This window comes from Onychostoma macrolepis, chromosome 03 (assembly GCF_012432095.1).
Source record: "Onychostoma macrolepis isolate SWU-2019 chromosome 03, ASM1243209v1, whole genome shotgun sequence".
NCBI lineage: Eukaryota > Metazoa > Chordata > Actinopteri > Cypriniformes > Cyprinidae > Onychostoma > Onychostoma macrolepis.
The window spans coordinates 1,324,328-1,350,235 of NC_081157.1; the positions used below are offsets into that span (position 1 = coordinate 1,324,328).

Genomic DNA, 25,908 nt, shown 5'->3' on the forward strand with positions numbered 1-25,908 from the left:
ACACAGAGTGTGCGTGATCATGAAATCGAACGTGAAAGTGAACTGTGAGCGCTCATTCAAATGTGATTTCAATACCCTGCATATTAATAGCGCAAAAATGATATACAATATAGAATGTTTGCGGGAGTGGGCGGTAATGGTCAGAAACTCAACGGGAGCGGCTTAAGAAAACTCTAGGCTGCACATCAACACACGCTGTTTTTTTTGCGCTACCCCATCTCCACTCCAATCATTTGTGCCGTTTCGTCTTTGACAACACACATAGGACAATTTTTGAAATAGTGCCATAAACTAATTTCAAATTTAATTCAAGCACTTTCAAGGACCTTCCAGGCCTTGAATCCATATGTCTGAAATTCAAGTACTTTCAAGAAGCGTGGGAACCCTGTGAGCTCTCTGTAAACACTCTAAACAAGCACTACAATGAATGAAGAAACACGTTACACAGACACTTCTTATTTAGTGGTGCAGTATTGCATGATTTATAGATTATATTTAATAGATTCGACTTTAAATAAACATGTGCAGTTAGTTTGTAAAAAGTTTCATTACATGCGTAGCCTGTGTATTCATTACATGTGTCTCCATCGGTTTGTGTATTTTTTTTTTTTTTTGTATTTTGTGCAGATCTAGCAGGTATTTCTTTGAAGAAAATGCATTTTAATATTAAGTAATATTTTGTTTGGAGCATTAAATGATGAATAATGAATGTGAGATGATTGTAAACATGTTTTCCACACAGCTGTGCTTCTACTGTCTGCTTTCAACTGCTTATACTCTGCTTCAATGTTTAAATGAGAAATACATTATTTTATATGAATGAAACCAGGGTTATGATTTGATAGATTAGTTTGAGTCTCAACTCCAGACTAATCTGTAACTTCTGTAATGACATGAATGAATGAATGAATACTCACAGAGCTTTTCTGCAGTTGATCACAGCTGGCATCAGTCTTCCTCTTCCTTCATCTGATGTGTTGAATTTCATGAGATCAAGCTCATCCAGCGGCTCCTCTGACATCTGAATCATGTAGGCGATTGTTGAGCAGTGAGACAGAGAGAGTTTCTCCCTTGAGTGTTTGTCTGATTTCACAAACTCCTGAATCTCTCTGGACAGAATCTGATCTTTTACTTCAAACAGACAGAGGAACAGATTGATGGATCTTTCAGCTGATAGTTTCATGTTATAGTCATTTCTCTTGATCTTGTCTTTAATGTACTGTGTGGTTCTCCTGATGCTCTCTGAGCTGTTCTCTGTGTGCGTCAGTAGATCCTGTAAGAGTCTCTGATTGGACTCCATTGAGACACCCAGCAGAAATCGCAGGAACAGATCCAGATGTCCATTCTCACTCTCAAGAGTTTTATCAACTGCTGATTTTAGCAGCTCATACAGAGAGTTTTCCTCAGATATGTACCTGTACCTCTCATGTTTATCATCCAGAAACAACTTCATTGGCTCCATGCTTTTTGTTAAATAGCAGTAAAACACGTAAAAACCAGTGAGAAACTCTTGAAAGCTGAGATGAATGAAGCTGTAGACTTTCCTCTGATGAATCACTGATTCCTCCTTAAAGATCTCAGTGCAAATCCCAGAATACACTGAGGCATCAGTGACATCTATGCCGCTTTCAATCAAGTCCTCCTCATAGAACATCACATTGCCCTTCATCAGCTGATTGAAAGCTACTTCAGCAAGTTTTACAATCACTTCTCTGTTGGACTGCAGGAGTTTCTCTGGATCTCTCTCTTCATACTTCTGGTTCCTCATGTTGATCTGAATCAGCAGGAAGTGGATGTACATTTCAGTCAGAGTTTGAGGGATTTCTGCACTCAGATCTTCTTCCAGGAGCTTCTGAAGCACAGTGGATGAGATCCAGCAGAAGACGGGGATGTGGCACATGATGTGGAGGCTTCTTGCTCTTCTGATGTGTGAGATGATTCTGCTGGCTTGATGCTGGTCACTGATTCTCTTCCTAAAATATTCCTCCTTCTGAGGCTCATTGAATCCCTGAATTTCTGTCAGACGGCTCATGTACTCGGAGGGGATCTGACTGGCTGCTGCTGGCCTGGAGGTGATCCAGATGAGAGCAGAGGGAAGCAGCTCTCCTTTCATGAGATTTGAGATCAACACACCCAGTGATGATGTCTCAGTCACATCACAAACTTTCTGAGCGTCTGAAAACATCAGTGTGATTCTGCTTTCATCCAGACCATCAAAGATGAACACAACTTTACATTCCTCATAAATCGTTGAGTCCAGATCTTGAAGTTCAGGATGAAAGTCCAGCAGAAGTCTGTGAAGACTGTACTGATGATCTCGGATCAAGTTCAGCTCTCGAAATGGAAGCACAAACATGAAATCTACATCCTGATTAGCTTTTCCCTCGGCCCAGTCCAGAATAAACTTCTGCACAGAGACGGTTTTTCCAATTCCAGCGATGCCTTTAGTAAGAACAGTTTTGATTTGGTCTTTGTCCTCACGTCCTGGTTCAGGCGAGGCTTTAAAGATATCATTGCAGTAGACTGGAATGTCTTGTGAGTGTTTTGTTCTGGCTGTTTTTTCCATCTGTAAAACCTCATGTTCTTCATTCACTCCTTCACTCTCTCCCTCTATGATGTAGAGCTGTGTGTAGATCCTGTTCAGGAGGATTTGAGTCTCGTGTAGGTTGATTCCCTCAGATAATCTATCATACTTGTTCTTCATGCTGGCTTTGTGCTGGTCTTTGACTCTCTGTAGTTCATCATTCTCTGGTTCAGGAGAATCCTGCTGCAGGTCTCCAGTATGATCATCTCTATCCACACAGCAGAAAAACAACACAATGAATGAATAAGTTTTAGTCTGAATAATGAGATTGAAATGATCATAACTGCAGAAAACTGAAAGCAGATTCACAAAAACCCTGTTAAAGGACACAGCTGATGACAATAATGAATGAATCTGGCTCATATTCAAGTCAGAGTGCTTTATGATGGAGCAGACACATTTGTGATAAGGCTCAAAATATAGTTAAACCAGATAATCAGTTATGGAGACTGATGTCAAATATGGTTCATTCTGCATTACCAACCTTGAGATTAAATAATGTCTCACCCTCATTTAACTGCAGCAGTTCAATCAGCTGCATGTTTGTTCTCAGGTCACAGCTTCATCATTAATGTTAAAAATACTGTCTCTTGTCTCCAGCACTGGTTATGGTCTCACCTGGGGTTAAAGGTCACTGGCCCATCACTGAATTTAGGAGGTTGTATCATAGATGCATCACTCCTCATCGACACACAGCTGGGCTCTGAAGATGCTGTTCTCTTGTTCTGATAATGAATATCATCTTCCTCTCTCTCCTCACAGAGACTCATTTTAGAGCCAGTGATCTTCTGTTCCTCAGATATGTTCAGTTCTGCATTTGGATACAAAATGACACAAAACTCAACTGTCATCTTTAGACAAAAAAATAAATAAATAAAGCAGACTGTGTCCCAACTTTCAGCGTGTGGCCCAGGGTTGAGGCAGGGGGATATAACGTTTCTGTTACCTACGTAACCGAGATGTTCCCTATCTGCCAGTTGGTATGAGTTATGTTGTAATGACATTAGGGGTCCTATGGAAAGCGCCATAACCAGTGAATGTCGTTACCACCCGTGGCGCTGCACATGCTGACAAGCTGCGGAGTGCCAAAACAAATGCCAGCGCATAGGTCGTAACCTTCCCAATGCCACAGTGCAAATTGGTACCTTGGTACCAAGAGGGGTCAAAGGTAAGTACATCGCTGCTGGAGAAAGCCATCCTGCTGTTCCGTCCACAAAAAAAATTCTTAACAGAAGGAATTTCAACCTTCAAGCAAAAGATGGCTTCAAACCTTTTTTCAGCTTGGCTACTGGAACGTTGGGTAAGGGTGCCTTCTCAAGGAGAAGGCTGCTACGGAGACCACATCTTACCCATAGGGAGGTGACACTGATATAGACTGACCCAAGTAATCCATACTTACTTAGCAGTGCTACATATGGAATGGGTCTCTGAGGCAGGTCCTACCAGGGAGTAGGGATAGAACTACTGCCAGCAGAGACTGACAGAGCAGGTCTTTCAAGGGAAAACACGGGTTTACCATAAAGGAAACCTTACAGTGGAAGGATACACATATGGGATTGCCCACAGGGAATCACTCCATATGGGACACCTAGCTCAGTACAGGGCTGACCGGGACTCTGGGCATGCTAAAACCAGTACTGGGCCTGGCGTCAGACTGCTCCGCCGAGTTCGAGTGCCGGGGGTGCTGGAGGAAGCTGGACCAGGGTTCGCTGTCCGGGGAACACCACTGGGAGAAGAAAGGTGCTCACATTCCCGTGTGAGGGGGAATGGCACAGCAAGCATAACACCAAGCCATTTCTTCCTGCCAATTATCTATTGCTCAACACATAGGAAGAAACCGGCTCTACGCGAAGGTTGTAAAACCTTGCAAAAGTGTTTGGTGTCGCCCAGCCCACAGCTCTGCGGATGTCTGCCAGAGAGGTGCTGTGTGCCAAAGCCCAGGAGGAGCCTCTGCTTGGAGACAGCCTTCCACTTCTGCTGTCCTCCATAGCAGACAAAGACCTGCTCAGAGCTTCTGAGGCTCCGGGTGCAGTCCACATTTGTGTGCAGGGCATGTACGGGACACAGCAATGCCAAGACTGGATCTGCCTCCTCTGGGGGCAGCGCTTGCAGGTCCACCACTTGTTCCTGGAAGGAAGCAGTGGGAATCTTGGGCATGTATCCAGGGTGGGGTCTCAGGACAATGTAAGAGTAGGCCGGCCCGAACACCAGGCACTCTTTGCTCACTGAAAATGCTTGCAGGTCCCCGACCCTCTTGATGGAGATGAGTGAGGTCAGGAGTGCTGTCTTGAGAAACAGGATCTTAAGCTTGACTGACTCCAGTGGCTCAAAGGGATCCCTCTGAAGTCCTGCCATGACAACAGTGAGATCCCAGGAGGGCACAAGGGGTGGTCTAGGAGGCTTTAATCTTCTGGCACCCCTCAGGAACCTAATGATTAAGTCGTGCTTCCCCAGGGACTGGCTGTACACTGCATCATGATGTGCTGCGATAACATCAACAAGCACTTTTAAGGTGGAGAATGACAGCCTACATGCCAACCTTCCTTGGAGGAAAGAAAGCACAACTCTAATCAGGCATCTTTGGGGGTCTTCTCAGCACACTGCAAAAAATGCTTTTCTTACTTAGATTTTTTGTCTTGTTTCCAGCCAAAATATCTAAAAATTCTTAAATCAAGAAGGATTTTCTAGACAAGTAAAAATTATGGTCTTGTTTTCAGCAAAAACAAGTGAAAATTAAGTGAGTTTTTGCTTGAAACAAGCAAAATAATCCCCAAACCAAGCGGTATAAAAAAAAAACATATATACAGTGGAGCCAAAAAGTGACATAAAGAACACATACTCACTAGCGCCCCCCGAAATGTCTACTTTTAAATGTAGTAAGTCACATCCAAAACAAATATTCTCTGTTAAAGTAATCCGTATGAAACTAACGCGATGTCCAGTTTTCTCATCTCAACTCATTATATCTAATATGGTCACGCCCACACGCCGATCGCACTTTTCAAATTCTAAACAGCCACGTGAGACGCACGCGCATTTAAACATCCCACATCCCCTCCATAAACTAACATGAAGAGTTCATCCCGGCTACTTTTTGTTTCTGGAAGAAGACACGCTGAGAGGAATAACCCAGAATTTTACCTTAAAAGAAGCACATCACAACATGATGCGCAGCTGGATCCAGTGGAGGATATCATTCTGATGAGTAGCCTAAGATTACTTGCATCTGTTATTGTGACATAACTTGTACACATTTTACTAGTTAGACTTTTCCCAAACTATAATTCCTGACTACATGAATGAAATCAAGTGAAACATTTTGAAATATGTGTCATTTCATTGTCTAAATGTCTCACAATGCCAGGATGTTTGTTTAATGTTTTATAACATATAAAACCACAAGATTTAAAAGTAGTGTGAGTGTTAACACTATGAATGAATGTTTGGCACAAAGGTCTCAGTGTTCAGATCAGTATGTTCAATCATGTATCCTTGACCTTCACTGTGTATATTTTTATTATACTGTATTGTAAATAAAATAAAAATATAATCAAAAACTCACATTATTTTACTCTCCTCACACTCTTTCTTACCTGCCTCAGTCATATTCATATTTATGGACAATTATGGGAGGCCCTTTGTCTCTCAGGTGTGAATCACTAAATAAAAATTTTCACACCATTTTGTAGCAAAAACTCTAGTCTACCTCATCCAGTTCTCAAAAGTTTTGTGAACAAATATGCTGTATGTGTTTTATGGCCTTATTTCAGTGACTTAAAAAATTTAGTTTTTCACTAACCATGCATAGACATTGTTTTCTCAAAAACACAAATATGTATATTCATGCTGCTCACATATTATTGTAGTCCAGTTTGTGCTGAATACAGTGTTATCAGACTTTAGCCATTAATATTTTTTAAGATAGACTGAAAAACCCTCCACAAATGTCAGGGCATGTCAAAACTTCTCCAGGGCCCCAAAACACCCTGAGACCCCAGAGGATTAAAAACACTGACTTGTGATCTCATTACATCAGTATTACCGCACCACAGCGTCTGTTTGCAGCTATTCTGTATTATCAGTATTACTGCACTAAAGAAACTGGTCAAACATATCAAATTTATTTGTGGATTTTGTTTTAATGGGTGCATTAACACCTTAGATTCAAAGCAATTATTGCAGTGTATTATATTATAGTGTTATATGCAGTGTTACAGTTATTGAGATAATGAAGTGCTAATGTGATAATGACTGAACATTAGTGATGAACAGAAACGCAACAACTACAACAGACTTCCAGCTACAAAGCCTTATACAATCAACTAAAAATAAAAGAAGTCACTGAATCTCTCAGCAGATGATGATTAAACAACTCCAAAAACAGCATTAAGCAAAATGGGCTTTCAAGTAAATCTTGGCTGCCTTAGCAGTAGAAAGATGAAGAAATTGAAATCGGTGCTTCCTGACTAAAGAAAAGAGGTGAAACCCTAATCTGCACCACACATTTAATAAACAAGCACATTTTCCAAAATATCACACTTCTCTAAATATCAGACAGTACTCTTTGCTTTTAAAAGCTAGTGTCACTGGTTGGTTATGTGTCAGGAATGATCCAGCCTTGTGGTCTAGGTAAGGGATAATCAACGGCTAGGAGGATTAAAGGATTTTAAAGAACCGCGTTGCCTCCGCGAAGTGCCATTAAAATAATTTAATGCACGGCTAGCTGTTGATTATCCCACTTATTCCATGGTCATTTGCCAAGTTATAGACAAGTTAAAACTTGTATTGCGCTTTGCAGCGCAATATTTGAACGAATGGGTAAAAATGACGGTTATTTTTGTTTACGGGTCGTAAGCACTAGCATTCTGCCACCTTCAAATCAGACACAGAGATGAAATAGTGCGGTAAGACTACATTTATTTGAATTAATTATAGCATGTATTTCAATCAAGAGAGAGAATTGTTTGGGAAATTTACAACCCTTTTATTACAAAAAAAAACCCCATTCCAAAAATAACTACAACACTATAAAAACATACATACATATAAATTACATCAACGCTTCTGAAACATGTTCATTGCTAATCAATGAGCACAACACATCATCACAGCACCATTCAATTTCAAAAATATTCAATGTACTCATTAATTTGTAAAAGTTAAACTCCATTACAAATTGTGATTTTATCATTAAAAAAAAAAAAAAAAAAAAAATGGTATTAGTTCTTGCTCTCCTTTCTGTTCAACTTTGTTTCTCCTAGTTACATAAATGGCTAATTTTGCAATACCAACAATAAAATTGAGCAAATTACATTAAAATTTTCCCCTCATGATATACATACAACCAAAAATTAAATCTTGCTATGTAAAACACTCCCCAAAAGAGTCAAAAAGCAGTTCTAAAAAGCTAAACAAAAAAGAAAGTCTGCTACAAAATTGCTACAAAACATAAAACAATGACACACAGTCTCTCTTTCATTGCAAAAAGGACAATTCTCACTTACATTTGGGTTCAACATTGCCACAAAATAATTAACTGCTACAGCTCCATGGAGTATACTCCATTGAAGATTACCAACTCTTTTACGTAAGGGAGGTATATAAAGAATCCTCCACACTGGTTTTGTCGTTTCATTAAACTCGTAACATGTCTCTCCATACAGTATCACTCTTATTTTTTTAACCACTTGATATTTGTCCCTTTCACAATACTTCTATACAATACTTTCCCTTTAGCTGCAAAAAAATCAATTTTCAAAAATCAATTACTTTATCTGCCATTCCTTCCCAATTTTTCTGCATGAAAAAATAATTACCTAAAAAAAAAACACCCAGATATTTCAAAACATCTCTTTTCCATAATAAACCCCCGGGTAGAATGGGATTTCCTCCTTCCCAATTCCCAATCAATAAAGCATCACTTTTTCTCCAATTTACAAGAGCTGATCATCATCGTTGTCATTTATAAAAATAACAACATCATCAGCATATGCAGATAAATAAAACGTAGTATTACACTGTGGCAATGTCAAACCCTTTAAACTATTTAAGGCCGGTGTTAATACCAAATATTTTGAAACTTCCAGCACATCTCTTATTAAGGTTATGTTATCAAACATTGATCTATTTGGTATACAGTAAGTCTGATCGTAATGTATCACTTTTCCTACTACTTTACTTAATCTTGTAGCCAAAACTTTGGAGAGGATTTTATACTCTGAGGCTTCCAATTTTTTATATTTTGGAGATCACCTTTTTTTGGCAACAGGGTGATAACCGCCCTTCTACAGCTAAGTGGAAGAAAACCTTTAATCAGGCTTTCATTAAACACTGCTAAAAGATCTCCTAGAATGGGCCAGAAAGTGTTATAGAATTCAATGGGTAACCCATCAATTGCAGGGGATTTCCCATTCTCCATGCTCATCAATGCTGTATAAAGTTGCACCGTCAAAGGTAAATTCAAATCTTCATCACTTTCTTCATCAAGAATTGGCAATCCTTCAAAAAAAAAAATACTAGTAGTCAATAGTTTTTCGTTAATTAAATCAGCTGTATATAATTCTTTATAAAATTGTACAACAGCTTGTCTTATTTCAGAAGTTTTATTTAATTCCTGTCTTGTATCAGAAACCAAGGAATGAATTATTCTGCTTTGACTATTTTTTTTTTTTTTTTGCATGCTAAAGAAAAATTTAGAAGGTGCATCCATTTGTGTAACTTTCTGGAAGCGCGAGCGAACCAACACTCCTTGCACCTTGATGCCCAACAAATTTGCCAATAACATTTTATTTGCTGTAAGAGATTCAATGTTCTTTTTCCCCCCTGTAGATGCAGATAAACTATGTAAGTCAACTATCTCAGTCTCTAAAGTATTCAATGATCGAGTTAATTCTCTTGTAACGTAAAAGGTATATTGCTGGCAAAAACTTTTCATTTGTATTTTCCCGCAATCCCACCACTGTTGTAATGAACTATATAAATACTTTTGTTGTTTAAAAACATCCCAGAAAAAAAAATAAAAGAATCTTTAAAATTATTGTCATCCAGTCAAAGATGTATTAAAATGCCAATAGGCACTACTTGACTTTACATTGCTCACTAATACACTGTGGTCTGAAAAACCTACAGGATTAATTTTACAAGATTTAAAAACATTAAACTGATGTTTAAAAGTATAAAAACGATCAAGACGTGCCAAAGACAATGAATTAACTTTACAATGAACCCATGTATATTGTCTTGATTTCTTATTTCTCCAAATATCACAAAGATCAAAGGTTTAAACTAACCGCTTGATAACTTTTTGAGATGCAACATGTGGTTCTAAATGGTTCCGATCTACTTTATCATTCTCAGTGCAATTAAAATCACCACATAAAACAAAAAAAATCATCTGTATTTAAGCTTTTCAGAGCAGTGTTGACTAAATTCAAAAACAAAACCCTTTCCGCTCCATTATTAGGTGCATAAATATTAAAAAATAAATAATTTTTTTTTTTTTTCAAATTTAACTATAACTTTAAAAAAAAGAAAAGACATTTTTCTATTTCAACAAATTCATAGCATACTGGAGTTACATTTTTAGAAAATAAAATTGCGACACCTCCACTCAGAGGATTTATGATGACTAAGAAAAAGTTGACCACTCTCTTTTTCAGTCCACCTCATTTCTTTTATCACTATGTGTTTCTTGTATAAACATTACATCAACAGACTTCTGGCTGATAAACTCATATAACATCATCCTTTTACGAACATCTCTAGCTCCATATAAATTTAAAGTTCCAATTTTTAGCTGACTCATAATATTATTTAAATTTCACAAGAAACTAAGAGGGGAAAAAAACGAGATTATGCATATGGTCAAAAAAAAAAACTTAGGGATTTAAACCATGGCATTCTTCTTATCTCTAAGAATTTTTTTTTTATTTTATTCACAAACTTCCGTAAACGAAATACTTCAAGATCAGGGAAAGCCCCTTCTTTCATCAAATACCTGGTATACTTCACAAACTGCGCAAGATTAGGAAAATAATCCTCAACCTCTACGTCTTTTAGCCCTTTTGTTTCCTGAAAAAAGAGACTAATGTCCTCAGCTTTATACAAAACCTGTATGTTCTCATTCTGAGAACAAGCAGAAAGTTCTGAACACACCGAAGTATTACAATCAGAATCATCATCCGAAGCTATGATTTCATCTTCACCGTCACTTTTTTTTTAGCTTGTTTACTGACTTTATCATTTCAAATTTTTTTTCCTTTTAACAGGGACTTTGAAGATCGATTAAACTTCCATGTTCAATTCACAATCATTCATTCTCAAATCTTCATTTACAGTTTCTCTGTCTTGCTCAACAAATGCGGAAGATACCGTCTTACTCAATCCTACCACTGTCTCTGCTGCTACAAGCCCTACCACAACACCTCCATCAACAAGAGCAGAATCAGACATCAACTTCTCCGCACTGCTTTCTCCCGCAACCGGCTCTTCCAAGTGAAACATTCGCAGTTATGCCATTTCTAATGCCGCAGATCTACTGGTCGCAGATCTACTGGTTTCAGCAACAGCACTCCCTGCTTTATCTGCATCAACCGGCACTGTGCTCTTATTTACTTTATCAGGGCAACTACGAATGAGATGCCCAATTTTTGCACAGCCATAACATTTGATTGTCGTATCAGATGATACGAAGACAGCATAATCAAAGCCATCTATTTTAAATTTGAAAACCAGATCAAGTTAGTCTTCACCATTTTTCAAAATCATAAACACCTGTCTCCTAAAAGACACAAGATGCTTTACTAAAGGCGATTTACATCAGAGTGGAATTTTTTGATGGGAGAAACTATTTTTCCATATCGTGTCTTGCACGATAACCTAATCTTTCACGAAATGTGGGACATTTGAAAGTATTATTTTCTTGGCAGGATTACTCAAAGGAAACACCGGTGTAAGGGAACCCTTAATTACCACCATTTTGCACTATTTCATTAGCCTTCTCTATTCATTCGCGAAGCCGACACAGTTTTCATGATTCACAACGTCTCCCACAGCCAAACATACGTCCTCCACGCTGGCATTAGAATCAATTTTAACAGGACGCTGAGTTAAATTTTCAAAAACCATCGTGTTTGGAGTCGTCATACTTCCCAGCGAAAATCTGGAAGCAGACTATCCACACATAAGATACAACAAAATAAAAAATAAAACCAAAACAAAACACTTAAGGAAAAAAATGTTAGAAAAAAAAAACAACACTCTTACCAGCCAGACGTCTACCACTCTCACCCACACTCACCACGCTCTGCCCACTCACTCTCAGCATGCACGAGAGAGAGAGAAAATTAGGTTTTTAATAAATTTGAAAAATCACGAATACAACTAAAACACATTTCACTTCACATTACATGAAAGCAAATCACATGAATGTAAAAACTACATCAGCTTCGAACAAACACAAAGCACCGTTACAGCACCAAATATTTTCAAAGGTTTCAAGATCATCCATATGCTTATAATAATTAAAATCAGTCAATATCCTCGCTTGTACCATATTTGAAAATACAACACTTACATTCTGTTCCAAGTTGTGTTCAATTTTCTTCTTCCTGCTCATATAAACAGCCAACTTGGCATGCCCTATTACAAAATTCAACAACTGACTAGAAAATCTTCTTTTCCTTGCATATTTAAAACCAAGGATAAACACTTCCAAAGAAAAGGTTTCACTACAACTTGCAAAAATGTTTCCTAGTAACGAAAACAAAAGTTCCAATCTAACAGTTCACAAAAGCATGAAAAATGGTTTCTCTCTCATTGCAAAAAGGACATTTAGCACCAATCTCTGGGTTTAAAACTGAAATGAAAGAGTTGACAGAGAGAGAGACACACACACACATAGGGAAAGAGAGAGAGAGAGAGATGATAGTTGCGTGTACCTGCTTGCTGCGTCTGCGCGTTTCTCTCTACAAACAATTACTTAAAAAACAGCGATTTTATCACCTCGTTGCAAAAATCACGGGGAAGCGTTGATAAGTTTATGTGTGTGTGCAGCGCAATCTGCGATCTCCGACCTCTCTCCCTCTCTCTTTCCCTATGTGTGTGTGTGTGTGTGTGTGTATGTATGTATGTGTGTGTGTGTGTGTGTGTGTGTGTGTGTGCGCGAGCAAGTGATGCGTGTTGGTTAGTGTGCATCAATTAAAGCAGTGTATTAATATGGAATGGTGAATAAACTGACTTGGAACTACCTGCGCATTAAACGGTTATACTGCATACCTGCCAGCCAATCAGAATCCAGTATTCAGACAGACCATGGAATAAGCAACAATAAGTTACAACAGCATATCAGTGCTGTCATTTCTATTGCTGTTGAGGTCCTTTATGCTTGTTTTGGTAGTCTAATAAACAAAGACAGCTGGTGCCCAGCATACCGAGCAATTGATTGCTTCAAAATATTTAACCACGACATATGGCCAGAAGAGGAAGGCATTCTACTAGATTTTGGCAGTGAGCAAGTGGATTATCTTCTGAATCATTTTCAAGACGTATTGCAAAGGTGAGATGTTGCCATTAAATTTAAGATAAGATACATCATTAAATGTTTCTGAATGTCATCATTTAATAGTCTGTGTTGTTTGTGTTAAGAGGTGGATGCCAGACAGATAAAGTTTAAGAAGAGTGGAAAAGCCTGAAGACACTTGTAAGACAAACATTTAAAGATGAGCCATACAATATTATTGACTACAAGGTAATATTTGCCACTTTCTACAGTTCATTATATAACAGTTTGCCAAATCAGGCTGAATTGTTTTTAACAAGTACAGCTATTGTTATATTTTCAGAACGTATTGCGCCTTGTTGAGACGATGCCGATTCTACCTATATCATCCACACAGTGCGAGAGAGGATTCTCAGCACAGAACAGCATCAAAAACTCCTCCAGAAGCAGTCTGCACGTATCCACCACGGAGGATCTGATTAGAATCAGCACAGAGGTGCCCTCCATCGAAAGATTTCAGCAAATGTGCAGAGAATTGTGTCTTCACGTAAATGTTCAAGAAGACCACACTACAAAGTCACTTTGAATGGCCAAGGCCTGCCCAAGAGGCCATATGACTGACAGGTAAAACAACCAATCACAGTTCGTTTCATTCAGCGTCACGTTTCGGGGTGTAGAAATGTCGCCACAATAACAGTAAAACTGTGTAAAACTCTCGGATGTATTCTTGCCGCAAACTTTAAATATTTCACATACTTTTGAAAATCCAGCGTTTAGTTGACCTAATAAGCGCTCGTCGTCACAGTTGTAAATACGACGGCTTTCTTCTTTCATGTGGGGGTTTGGCGTCACGGCATCTTTGTTTCTAGGCGGAACGTTAAAGACCGCGACACACACATCTCCCAGAAATCCTGTAAAATTCAACCAAACCAATGGCGACTTCGAAACTCCTGAAGTGTTTCCAGCTAAGTGTGCCGTATGCATCAGACGTTCAGCCAGTGGTCCGTGGGCGTGATGTCTGAGGCTGAAACTACTGATTGTTGTACATTTGTGTGGCAGGAACATTATTTCCTGTCAACCAAATGTATTATTTGTTCAAGCAGCGCAAATGTCAATTTAGAATTTTTAAAGAGTTTGTTAACCCTAAAATTAAAATTCTGTCAAGTTATTCCGAACCTGTAATGAGCTTCTTTCTTCTGTTGAACACAAAAGATATTTTGAAAAATATTAGTAACCATTCCATGGTTTATTTATTTTAAATACTTTGGAGGTCAGTGAGGACCACCAGCTGATTGGTTAACAACATTCTTTACAGTATCTTTTATGTTCAACAGCAGAAAGAAACTCATACAGATTTGGAACAACCGGTGTGTTAGTAAATGACAGAATTTGCATTTTTTGAGTAAACGATCACTTCAAATCTATTTAAGGAGATCTGGGAAATGAGCAACAATTAGCAGTATTCACAGATTCACTCCATAGTAATTGTAAGATAACGATTTAAATGATATTGCTAAGTACAAAATGTTTAATTCCAAAACTTTGCCATTTACCAAATGCTGTTCAAAATGCTTTTTTTGGTTTTTAATGTTTATACTTATTTAATTTTACAATTCAAGTAAATGTACGGGTACTTTTGCAAAATGTGGTGAATATTTTACCTCCTTTTTTTGCTGTAATTGCATTGTAAACAAACTGTTGTTTTGTAAATAAAGTTTCTTCATGTCAGCTTGATCAATTGAGTTCTTCAACGATGGACTTTAAAGGGTCATGAAACCCTAAAACACATTTTTTGAGATGTTAACATAACCAGAATGGTGTACATAAAATCATTTCTGCTGCTCGACAGAGCAAGATACGTCGAAAAACTGAGCTGTATTGTGTCGGACTGTCCGTATGGTATCGGTGACTGGACAAATGATCCAACAAAATGGCCAGAGGTGTCGTTTCCCGACACTTTCTGTTACCTGATGAGTCTCCAGGCAAGAGACAGCTTACTACAAGCCTATACGTGACGGCTTGTGAAAGTAAACATTAGTCGTTTTGTTTTGCTTAATCTTAATAAAGTGATAAAGACTAGAGTAAAAGCCTGTCATACTTTTTTATTTATATATTAAAATAATTTTAACATTGACAAAACATAGGTAACATTAAAGGTCTACTGAAGTGCCTTGAAATGCACAGCATTATGTGGTGTATGCTAAACGTACAGCCTCATCATTTCACAAATACACGCCGTAAAATAAAAAGATATAAAATAACATGAAAATATTCCCTTAACCAAAAAAACATGGTTATTATAGGTAAACCATGGTAAAAACAAATTAAACCTGTTTTGCTACACTAACCATAGTTTACCATGGTATTTGTAGTAAAACTGTGGTTATAGGCTACAACTGGTAATAAAAACGCCCAAAAAACACGGTTAGCCTACTATAGCCTACATTTACTATAGTGATACCATTGTTAATTTTCGTAAGGGATTGTATATAATAATATGAAATAAATGTTTTAATGTGACATTTACATCACAAAATGTCAGGGAGTGACATTTATTTGATGTGCAGGAGGGTTGCTGTAAAACCACATCAGAACTGGGCTGCGGTGCAGGGGGACGGGACTAATGACAGGTCACTGAAGGGTAAGTAGTCTAGTCTACTTACCCTTACTTACCCTACTTACAGCTTTCCTGCAGCTCAAATAGTAGAACATGGCACTAGCAACGCCAAGGTCATGGGTTCGATTCCCAGGGAAAGCAAGAGTTGATAAAATGTAAAAAACTGTAACTTGAATGCAATGTAAGTCGCTTTGGATAAAAGCTTCTGCTAAATGCATAAATGTAAATGTCTATCTGGAGTGCATATGAATATTAAGCTTGATATGTTTCATACGCTGTATATCCATAATAACTGCTGTCGGAGTTCTGATGTTGTGTGCTACCCGCTCAGATGTGCTACCTCCGTCAGTTTATTCATCAGTATATAAATCTTTTTTATTTTTTGCTTATTAGAGGTACAGAACGCCCCACAGCAACTTTTCAGTATTGCACCAAGCAAAAATCAATCGAAATCATAACAAAAAGTAAAGATCAAGCGTCTAACAAGGTCTCCGTACATTAATTAGAACGGTTTGTTTTCCCCCACGGCGTGAACGGATATGACGTTTTTGTGGGCGTTCCCAGCAATGCCGACCAAGTCAATTACTGTATTGTATTATGCATGAACTTGAATTACAGCCAGTGTTACCAAGTTATCAATTTTGCTGCTAAATTTAGCAACTTTTCAGAATACCCTGGCAACTTTTTATTCCAAAAGCACCTAGCAACAAACTTTACTATTTTTAAAATTTATTTGGCAACATTTAGAAACTTTTGATAAGTGATTCAAACAATAAAAAGGCACAAATTTACCGTTTAAATTACACAAAAAGAGGAAACCAAAGGCGCCTAGCAGTACACGTGTGAATTAAGTTTGCTGCTATCTGCAATTGTTTAATTTAATAATAATAATTATTGAATAATTGTTCATTTATGATACACTTTAGTAGCTTGTACTTGCGATTGTTGATCAGTTAGTACTCTGTAAGAAAAATATCTAGAAAAACGGAAAAGGTACTAGTAATTTTTCAGGACATTATCTGGTATCCATTATTCGTTGTAACACAAAATACAATGCGTAATTAAAAATGCAGGTAAAAAAACTATGGAAAAATCAATACAGAAAATTCCTTCATGTTAACATCGTAGATTGTGCCCTATTTTTACAGACGTCTCTTAGAGTGTAGCACACCAACTAACTAATACACTGCTTTAAAGTACAACTTAAATTGTGATTGCTCAAAAACGTGTAATAATTCAGTGCATTTAAAAAGTTACTTATATTTTAATAATATATACATTTCTGTTATATTACAAACAAATCTAAATGAACATATATAAAATATATTTTGCTGAGATTTGATGTAGTGACAATTTTAGCAACTTCCCCTGAAAATAAGTTGGCAACACTGATTACATGAAAGAGCTTCTCGCGGTCAGTTCATCTCTGAAAACATGACCGTAACCATATTTAATATAACAACACGTGGAGCGGTTTCTGCTCTGAACGCCGCGATGAGTTTAACAACACGGATATAGTATAGTTCATATCCGGAGGAAGCGTGTTTCATTCATATTTTATATTCTCTGGTGCTCCAAACATGAACCAGAAAATAAAATTGCGTTGATAATAATTAGATGTTAGAATCTTTGTTTTCTAATCTATATTATTAAAATGAAAGTAAACGTTCTGGCTGGATATGAGTTTTAATGGAAATATTAATGAAGAGTCCAGCAGATACAGAAATGAAACTGGCTCGATTCCGGAAGGAGAGAATCTAACTGGAAGTGGCCAGAGTGCATTTCCCTGTCTGGGCAGCTTTCTGTCATTCACTTACAGACACACTGATTGATCACGACATGAAGAGCTTTAAAACAATTAATTAAAATGACTTCAGCGCAGCATTAAAGTCTCAGAAGCACAACATGGCCAAAGAGAATAACGCAAAACAACCAGAGAAAGATGAAACTCTCACCTCAAAATATATTTGTAGATCTAATGTGCTCTGAACTGTTGTGTTGAGTCAGGTGTGATGTTGGGATGAGTATTTTTTATTTTTTTCTTCTTCTTCTTCTTCCTCGCGCTATTTTTCTGCCGTTTTTCCGTTTCACTTTCGTTTTCTCAGCTGCTGATTGGTAGATGCCGCTGTCAATCATCGTGAAGGGGCGGAGTCCAGCGTCCTGACGACACGCACCTGGAAACTTACCCAGGGGTACGTCAGTGTGCAAACTGAGGTTTCTGCACCTTCAGACATTTTGTTTTTGTGATTTCTGCCATAGTTCTGATACTTTACTCTTTGTCTTGTCCATTGTGCTTTTCCTCCCCACATTTAGTGTATTTGTGCTTTAGAAAAGAAATGAAATGTATTCTAGTTATTAGGCGCATACCATTTACGACTGTTTTAGACCTATTAGCGAAGAGAAGTACCATGTTTAAATAGTTTGCTTTTCAACTTGAAATAAAACAAGCAGAAAAAAGAAAACCGCCTTTATTCATATTTTCAAAACGTTCAAATCATATATTATATTTAATTCAAAGTTAATTAGATAAGCAAGTAATGCAAATGGCCACACTTACAAAATCAGGAGATTACTTCATTCTTTTGTCTCTATACAAAGATGGGCAAAGTTGATCGCTGTCTGTCACGTCAGTTTATAGTGATCGTGTATATTTGCAAAGACACTGAATACATCAGAAAAACATCTTCTGGTTTTATTTCTCATCAAACACAAAACAACTTTAAGCAAATAGTGTTGAGTCATATCTAAATGAATTGAAATGTTAGTCTATGTCAGTAAGCCTTGTTTTTGGCTGTTTGTGACTTCACTGAATCAACCATGAACTGACTTTAACTGAGAAACTGACTGTTCACTATTGTCCTCGTTTCAGAGCTGCTTTGAATTGAATTTTGTTTGCATTATTGACACACTGTTTCCGTAGTTAACACCGTGAAGCTTGTATAAAGCGCTATGTAAATAAATGTGACTTTACTTGACTTGACAGACCTCTATTATAAAACTGTACAGTTCTTCAATATGGACATTACATTGACAGTCATTTCTGACATAGCAGATTTCTCTTCATAGTAACAGAAACATGCATGTCATGTAAAGTTGCTTTGAAGCTATGTATTGTTAAAAGTGTTTTTTTGTGTGTGTGTGATTTTTGCTTCAACACCTGTTAACTATGTTTATTGAACATTCCATTAAATAATTATTTGGGATAATTCACTGCATCCTATCTGTGTGTCACTAATCTGAAATTATATGCATAATGCAAAACTATAGCTTGTTGATCACTCATTCTTTAGCAATATTAAAAAAAAGAAAGAAAATTAAATGACATGTCCTTTAAAGGTGCTGTATGTACGTTTTTGACTCTACTGAAGCATAAAAATACCATATGTTTGCAGATATTTAAGAAACGTGCTAAGTTAACATACTTGTTTATCTGAAAAACAATGCTACAGACAGTTATTCTCCTTTGAAAATGTGCATTCTGTGTTTGTTATGGTTTGTGAAACCCGCCCACTGCCAGTTTACCCAATTGTATTTCGGTACGCCAGTTGGTGGAAAAAATAGCGTATTTAATTTCATTCATCGTCATGTGCGCTTGTTCCTGTTGGTGTCGTTAATCTGGCAACATGCGTGAGCGTCAAGTCTGAGGAGGTGCCGGGTGAAAAAAACCCTCTCCAATATTTTGAATTTGGACTGCAATACCTAGTTCAACCGCTAGGTGTCAATCCTACATACAGCACCTTTAACCACAATATTACTGCTCAAATGACATTGACACAAATTAAGGAATATTTTTGAGCAACTGCCTACACACGCGTTACAAAGAAACAAAGTAAATACCTTATTTAATGCACTTACAATTGAAGGGATTTGTTGACATTTTGAAACATGCTTTTTTAGTAGACATAAGAGTTTTGGTAACAGGACTGAGAAAATTAAATAAAGTTACCTGAGATTGACCAGTACAGCTTTTGAATAGTTAAATATCTGTATTACTAGATTCAGTCAAAAAAAAAAAGTAAAAAATAGATTTTTTGAAGTGTTTTGGAAACAAAGAAACCAGAACCCTGGAGAATAAAACAGGAGGAACAAGGAGGTTGGTGTTTATTCTTCATTCATCTTTAATGACTGTTTGTGGTGCATCCACAGATCCTTCATGTAAAAATAAGACCTTCTTAACTGTCATTAAAAAATCTTAAATCCATGTGTCAAAGTTCTTATGGAAATGTGACTGAACTTACTTTGAGGAGATTTAATTATTAGACCGTTTCACTTTTTAGAATCATAAAACTGTGTTGAATTCATTGTGACTGATTTTTTTTACGCTAGTAGAAGCCACATTTGAGGTAAAGTCCCTGTAGTAGGGCCCTATGATTTCTGCGATGCGGAAAATGTGGACGGAATCGCGGAATCCAGTCATTAAAACGTAATCAACAGTTTAACACGGAATGCCACGGAATTTGTCAAATTGTTAATGAATTAATCAAAAGTAGGTCATTACACTTAAATCAAATCACGATATGGACTGGTATCTGCCGCAAAAGTCTATTTAAATATGAATCCTGCATGTTTCTGAATGGCGCAGACGTGCGGCTTTGTTTACTACACACATACTGAAGCGTGCGTGACGCTGATTTCTATGGTAAGCCAAAGTATTCATATATGTTTTTAAACAGAGATGGCGACAAAGAGGCAAAACTTATGGACTGCAGCTTTAACATTTTAAGTTTCGCATACAGACGACAGCATTGTGAAGGGATCCCCGTTTGTGAAAACAGTAACATCATGCACATGTGTATTAGGTGTTCAGTCTATAGGCGCATAGCGGTTCTTTACAAAATGACATTGCCATCTACTGGCCTGTCAGCATAATACAGTGTTTTTAGTCATTTTCATGGATCTGTGTGAACAGGGATCATTTTGACAATGTTTTCATTTGTACGCAATATTTTATCCTTTTATTTAATGGATAAAATGTTCCAATTGATTCATTCATCTTTTTAATGATTTCATTCCGGGCCTGATGAAAGTGAAAGAGGAAGATCTGAATGAGGAGAAACATCAGTGTATCAGTGAGTTGCAGTATTCAACTCTGCTTCAATGCTGCTCTCAGTGTGGGAAGTCATTCACAAGTAAAACAAGCCTTAAGAAGCACATGTTACTTGAGAATCATAGTGAGAATTCATTTGCTAACTCACTCTTCAGAAAAGCCTTTCAGCTGATCTGTGTGGAAACGATTTCACTCATAAAACACACCTTAGGATCACATGTTAATTCATAATGGAATAAAGCCTTTCAGTACACCATGAATACACATTTCAGTTCAAACAGCTTGTAAAAGTGCATGTTGCATCCGATGACCCATTTAAAGGTATCACTGCTCTTACTGTTACTGCTGATCCATTTGCTATTTTTATCGGTTGTTTTTGTTATTTAAAAACAAACCTCTGAGTCTCTTTGGCTCAATTCTCAGGATGTGAACTTTTTCTCTCAAAACTATAAAACTATGAAATATGTTCAAGCACTCTGAACAATTAGTTTCTTGTTCTGTTTACATGTAACACACTGCTACACAAATAAATGTACTGTATACATTCAAATGTGCATATTTTTTTCTGTGTATGATAATATAGACTTTTCCCAGTAAACTTTTACCTACCATTGAAATCAACCTGTGAACACATCCATGTTGGGTCCAAAATAGTTGCGTCTAGGGCCAGGTAAATTTTGTCCCATAAAAGAACACGTTGTCTGCTGAGAATCTTTTATTAATTGTTCAAAAAATTATGCTCATTTTGTGGTCTTGTTGAAGAAATGGCTGCCCTTTTATTGTGACTGTAGAATAACCAATACATTTTGGGTTGACTTAAGTTTTTATATTTTTAACTCTACTAATATGAGCTATAGTTTAATCCTTAAAGATATTATTTTTTTTATTACAAAAAACCCTAAATCTTTGTCTCTTGAATGTTATTAATTTCTTTATTTCATGTGCAAAATAGTTCATCCACACGCAAAACTGGCTTAAATCTCCTTTGTTTTCCTCTTTTTCTTGTTGAATTTCTCTTTAGTTTAATCTTTCAGGCTTATAATATTCATTTAATCATAATGCATCAAAAAATGCATTTGTTGTTGTTGTTTTTGTTATTTATGATTATTCAAATATATTTTGTTACTCCCCATAGTTGAATCAAAGGCTCAGTTCGTTCTTGGTTTTAACAGACATTTATTTGGACACGAGTCTGTAGTGTGTCTTGTACATTCTAGTCTCGCATCTCTTTTATGTCCCAACAATGCCGTCAGAACTACGAAAGGAAATACATAAAACTTAAATTAACCCTCTAAAAGTAGTGTTTACACATAATAATAAACGAAAAATACATACAAACGAATAAATAAGTTGCACATTCAACACATAAGAAAATACACTTAATTGGCTAATTATACATTAACACACGGTCACGTAACTTACACATGTTCACATACGGCAAAGCAATTAACACGATAAAACACATACCTCATTGGCCTCTCTAACTCAAGAGGAATAAACTTGGAGGGTTACAGTTTCTTCTTAAACAAACCCAATATAACTTCTTAGCACTTCTTACAGGCGTAACTCTTACAGACATGTTACTAGTGCAGCACCTCGTGTGGCTATTCTACTTGTAGTGCACCGGAAAAAACATCCTGATTGCAACAACTAAATAATTCCCAAGCTAAACAAAAGAGAAATAGGTTCCCCCCTTTTTCTATAGTTTTAGTGGAATAATATGAAATGAATTGACATTTATTAAAAATATATATTACTTATTTACTCTAATGATTACTCTGAATATTTTAACTATTTATTGACCTTTTAACTGTAAAGTGCATATTATGAACTGAAATATATGAGAGTTGCCTCTGACGGCAGCTACATATTTAATCCTTTTTTTGTGTATATAATCTCATATTATGATGTATGCAAACCCATTATATTTGTTTTCTGTTTTTTTGTCATTATGAGTGTTCATTGTTAACGATACTACCATCTTTCTCTGAGCTTGTATGTAATTATAAGTTCTGCAGTAATAATAATAAAAAAAAAGATAAGAGGGACAGGTGCATAAACACCTCGTAGCATAATTAACTCGACAACCCTACCTAGTACGTTTTCCTCCATGTTTGCAATGTCTGCACAAAGGAGATGTCGATCAGCTGCTCAGAGATCTCACTCCTTTTTGCAGATCCTCTCCCAAGTTATTAAGGTTTCGAGGCTGACGTCTGGCAACTCGAACCTTCAGCTCCCTCCACAGATTTTCTATAGGATTAAGGTCTGGAGCCTGGCTAGGCCACTCCAGGACCTTAATGTGCTTCTTCTTGAGCCACTCCTTTGTTGCCTTGGCCGTGTGTTTTGGGTCATTGTCATGCTGGAATACCCATCCACAACCCATTTTCAATGCCCTGGCTGGCTTCAATGCCCTGGCCCAGACGGTACATGGCCCCGTCCATTGTCCCTTTGATGCGGTGCAGTTGTCCTGTCCCCTTAGCAGAAAAACACCCCCAAAGCATTATGTTTCCACCTCCGTGTTTGACGGTGGGGATGGTGGTCTTGGGGTCATAGGCAGAATTCCTCCTCCTCCTCCAAACATGGCGAGTTGAGTTGATGCCAAAGGGCTCGATTTTTGTTCTCATCTGACCAAAACACTTTCACCCAGTTCTCCTCTGAATCATTGGCAAACTTCAGATGGGCTGTACATGTGCTTTCTTGAGCAGGGGGACCTTGCAGGCGCTGCAGGATTTCAGTCCTTCACGGCGTAGTGTGTTATCAGTTGTTTTCTTGGTGACTATGGTCCCAGCTGCCTTGAGATCATTGACAAGATCCTCCCGTGTAGTTCTGGGCTGATTCCTCACCGTTCTCATGATCATTGAAACTTCACGAGGTGAGATCTTGCATGGAGCCCCAGTCCAAGGGAGGCTGACAGTTATTTCTTCCATTTGTGAAAAATCGCACAAACTGTTGTCACCTTCTCACTAAGCTGCTTGGCGATGGTCTTGTAGCTCATTCCAGCCTTGGACAGCTCTTTGGTCTTGGCCATGGTGGAGAGTTTGGAATCTGATTGATTGATTGCTTCTGTGGACAGGTGTCTTTTCTACAGGTAACAAACTGAGATTAGGAGGACTCCCTTTAAGAGAGAGACACCTGGGAACCAGAACTCTTGCTGATTGATAGGGGATCAAATACTTATTTGACTCATTAAAATGCAAATCAACTTTTAATCAACTTTTTTGAAATGCGTTTTTCTGGATTTTGTTGTTGTTATTCTGTCTCTCACTGTTCAAATAAACCTACCATTAAAATTATAGACTGATCATTTCTTTGTCAGTGGGCAAACATACAAAATCAGCATGGGATCAAATAATTTTCCCCACTGTATCTTTTAAAGGGGTCATCAGATGCCCATTTTCCACAAGTTGATATAATTCTTTAGGGTCTTAATGAAAAGTCTACAACATACTTTGGTTAGAATTTCTCAATGGTATTGTAAAAAACACCTTTTTTACCATGTCAAAATCAGCTCTGTTTTTAGCCATCCATTCTAGTCCATGTTGCTTTAAATGCTAATGAGCTCTGCTGACCTACTTTACTTTAGCTGCGAAACTGGCTAACTAGCACGTTATTAGGAAAGGCGATTTTTACTCATTTTATCAAAATCATAACCCTAACATAAAGAGTAAAAATTATTCAATCATCCCTTAAACATTCCATGAAAGAAGTACATTGATCTACCAATTATTATTTTTAAAACATTGTAGGCACAAATGATATGTTGATATATTTGATCAACTACACAATTATCTAACATAAATTTTGATTAAAAAATGTGCCCACTTCATAGAAAGTCTCTTATCATTTGCTGCAGAGTTTAGTTCCAACCCTGCTCCAATACACATGCCATATCCACCTAATTCCTAAAATGGTAAAACTGTTTGCACTGCAAACCAGTGTGCTCACAATTAAGATAATACACTAAAATAATATGGTAAGACACACTAATTTGTAATATCAAGCAGCAAAACAAGCTGTTTTGAACAGCTAAACATAGCTGGACGTAGATGACACAGGAAGCCAGACCCATAACATTTACAAATGGCCATGCCCACTCTTACGGCACTAAAAAGGTTGGTAGTTTTCAAATAAGCCTGAAGGACATAATTAACTGTATCAGGTCTTCCTGAATCTGGCAGTAAGTTTTGGAAGATCATTTTTAGTACATCTCCTATCCTGAAAAGACTATCTTACAGAGATGGACTAAATATGATCTTCCAAAACTTACAGCCAGATTCTGGAAGATTGCCTATAAAAGTCAGTATTCATGTCTTTTACAACACTTCAGCATGTTATTCTTATTAAGTGGGGGTCATATTTTAAGATTTTTTTTTAAATCTTAGCAAAGTCTCTGAGAATCTGACACCTTGCACTTCTGGAGTCTCCAGGTAGGTTACAGTTCTCGAAAATGGTGGAACTGGAGACTAAGGCCCTGTCCCAAATGGCACCCTAAACCCTCGCGGTCTTACTCTGAGTCTGCACTTTCGTGACGTAATGCCGCTTTGACTTTTGGGTAGAAGTCTGCTGCAGAGCTCACCCCGATGCGGGCTCAGCAGAAGTGCGGATCGAGGGTGCAAAGGGGGTGCTCGCGAACACTAAAACACTTTTGAACGCTAAAATGACGAATGGGACACCCTACGGTCTCGTGGACTTAACAGACACGAACACACGCATGCGGCGGCCATTGTAAGCCCGCAAGACCGAAAGCGCACATGAAATGTTCCATTTGGGACAGGGACTCAATGGTTCCTGATGGTTTCACACCTAATTACTAAGGTTAACGTGTCTTTTCTTCTCAACCATTTTTTTTTTGTTTTTTTTTGACTGTGCTGACCCAGTGAGCATTTTGCTGTCCAATGGTCATGCCTTAACTTTGCAATTTGTGTATTTGTGTAATGTACTCATGGCTATTTAATATTTTTTGACTTTCAGTCAGAGTTAAATCTCTTTTTTGGCTCATTTTATCTGTAAAAGAAAACGTGCCTAATAGGGGTGGCACGGTACATGTATTCGTACCGAACCGTCATGGTACGGGCGTCTCGGTTCGGTGCATGAGGCCTTACGACGAATACAGGCAATTCACCCCCAATCCAGAAGGGGGCACCTGCAGTAATTCGGCGCTG

At 37.6% G+C, this 25,908-nt stretch overlaps 1 protein-coding gene across 1 annotated transcript in view; it reads right to left on the reverse strand.

Annotated features, from left to right (window-relative positions):
- LOC131537379 (NACHT, LRR and PYD domains-containing protein 12-like) overlaps window positions 1–18,373 on the reverse strand; it is a 46,724-nt gene extending 28,351 nt beyond the window's left edge. Inside the window, exons 1-3 of the mRNA XM_058770750.1 lie at window positions 17,655–18,373; window positions 3,203–3,395; window positions 918–2,792 (exon numbers count right to left, since the gene is read on the reverse strand). Of these exons, the coding sequence (XP_058626733.1) occupies window positions 918–2,792; window positions 3,203–3,354 (2,027 nt within the window). The 5' untranslated portion in view covers window positions 3,355–3,395; window positions 17,655–18,373. The remainder of the gene's footprint in view (window positions 1–917; window positions 2,793–3,202; window positions 3,396–17,654) is intronic.
- Window positions 18,374–25,908: the final 7,535 nt, after the last annotated feature.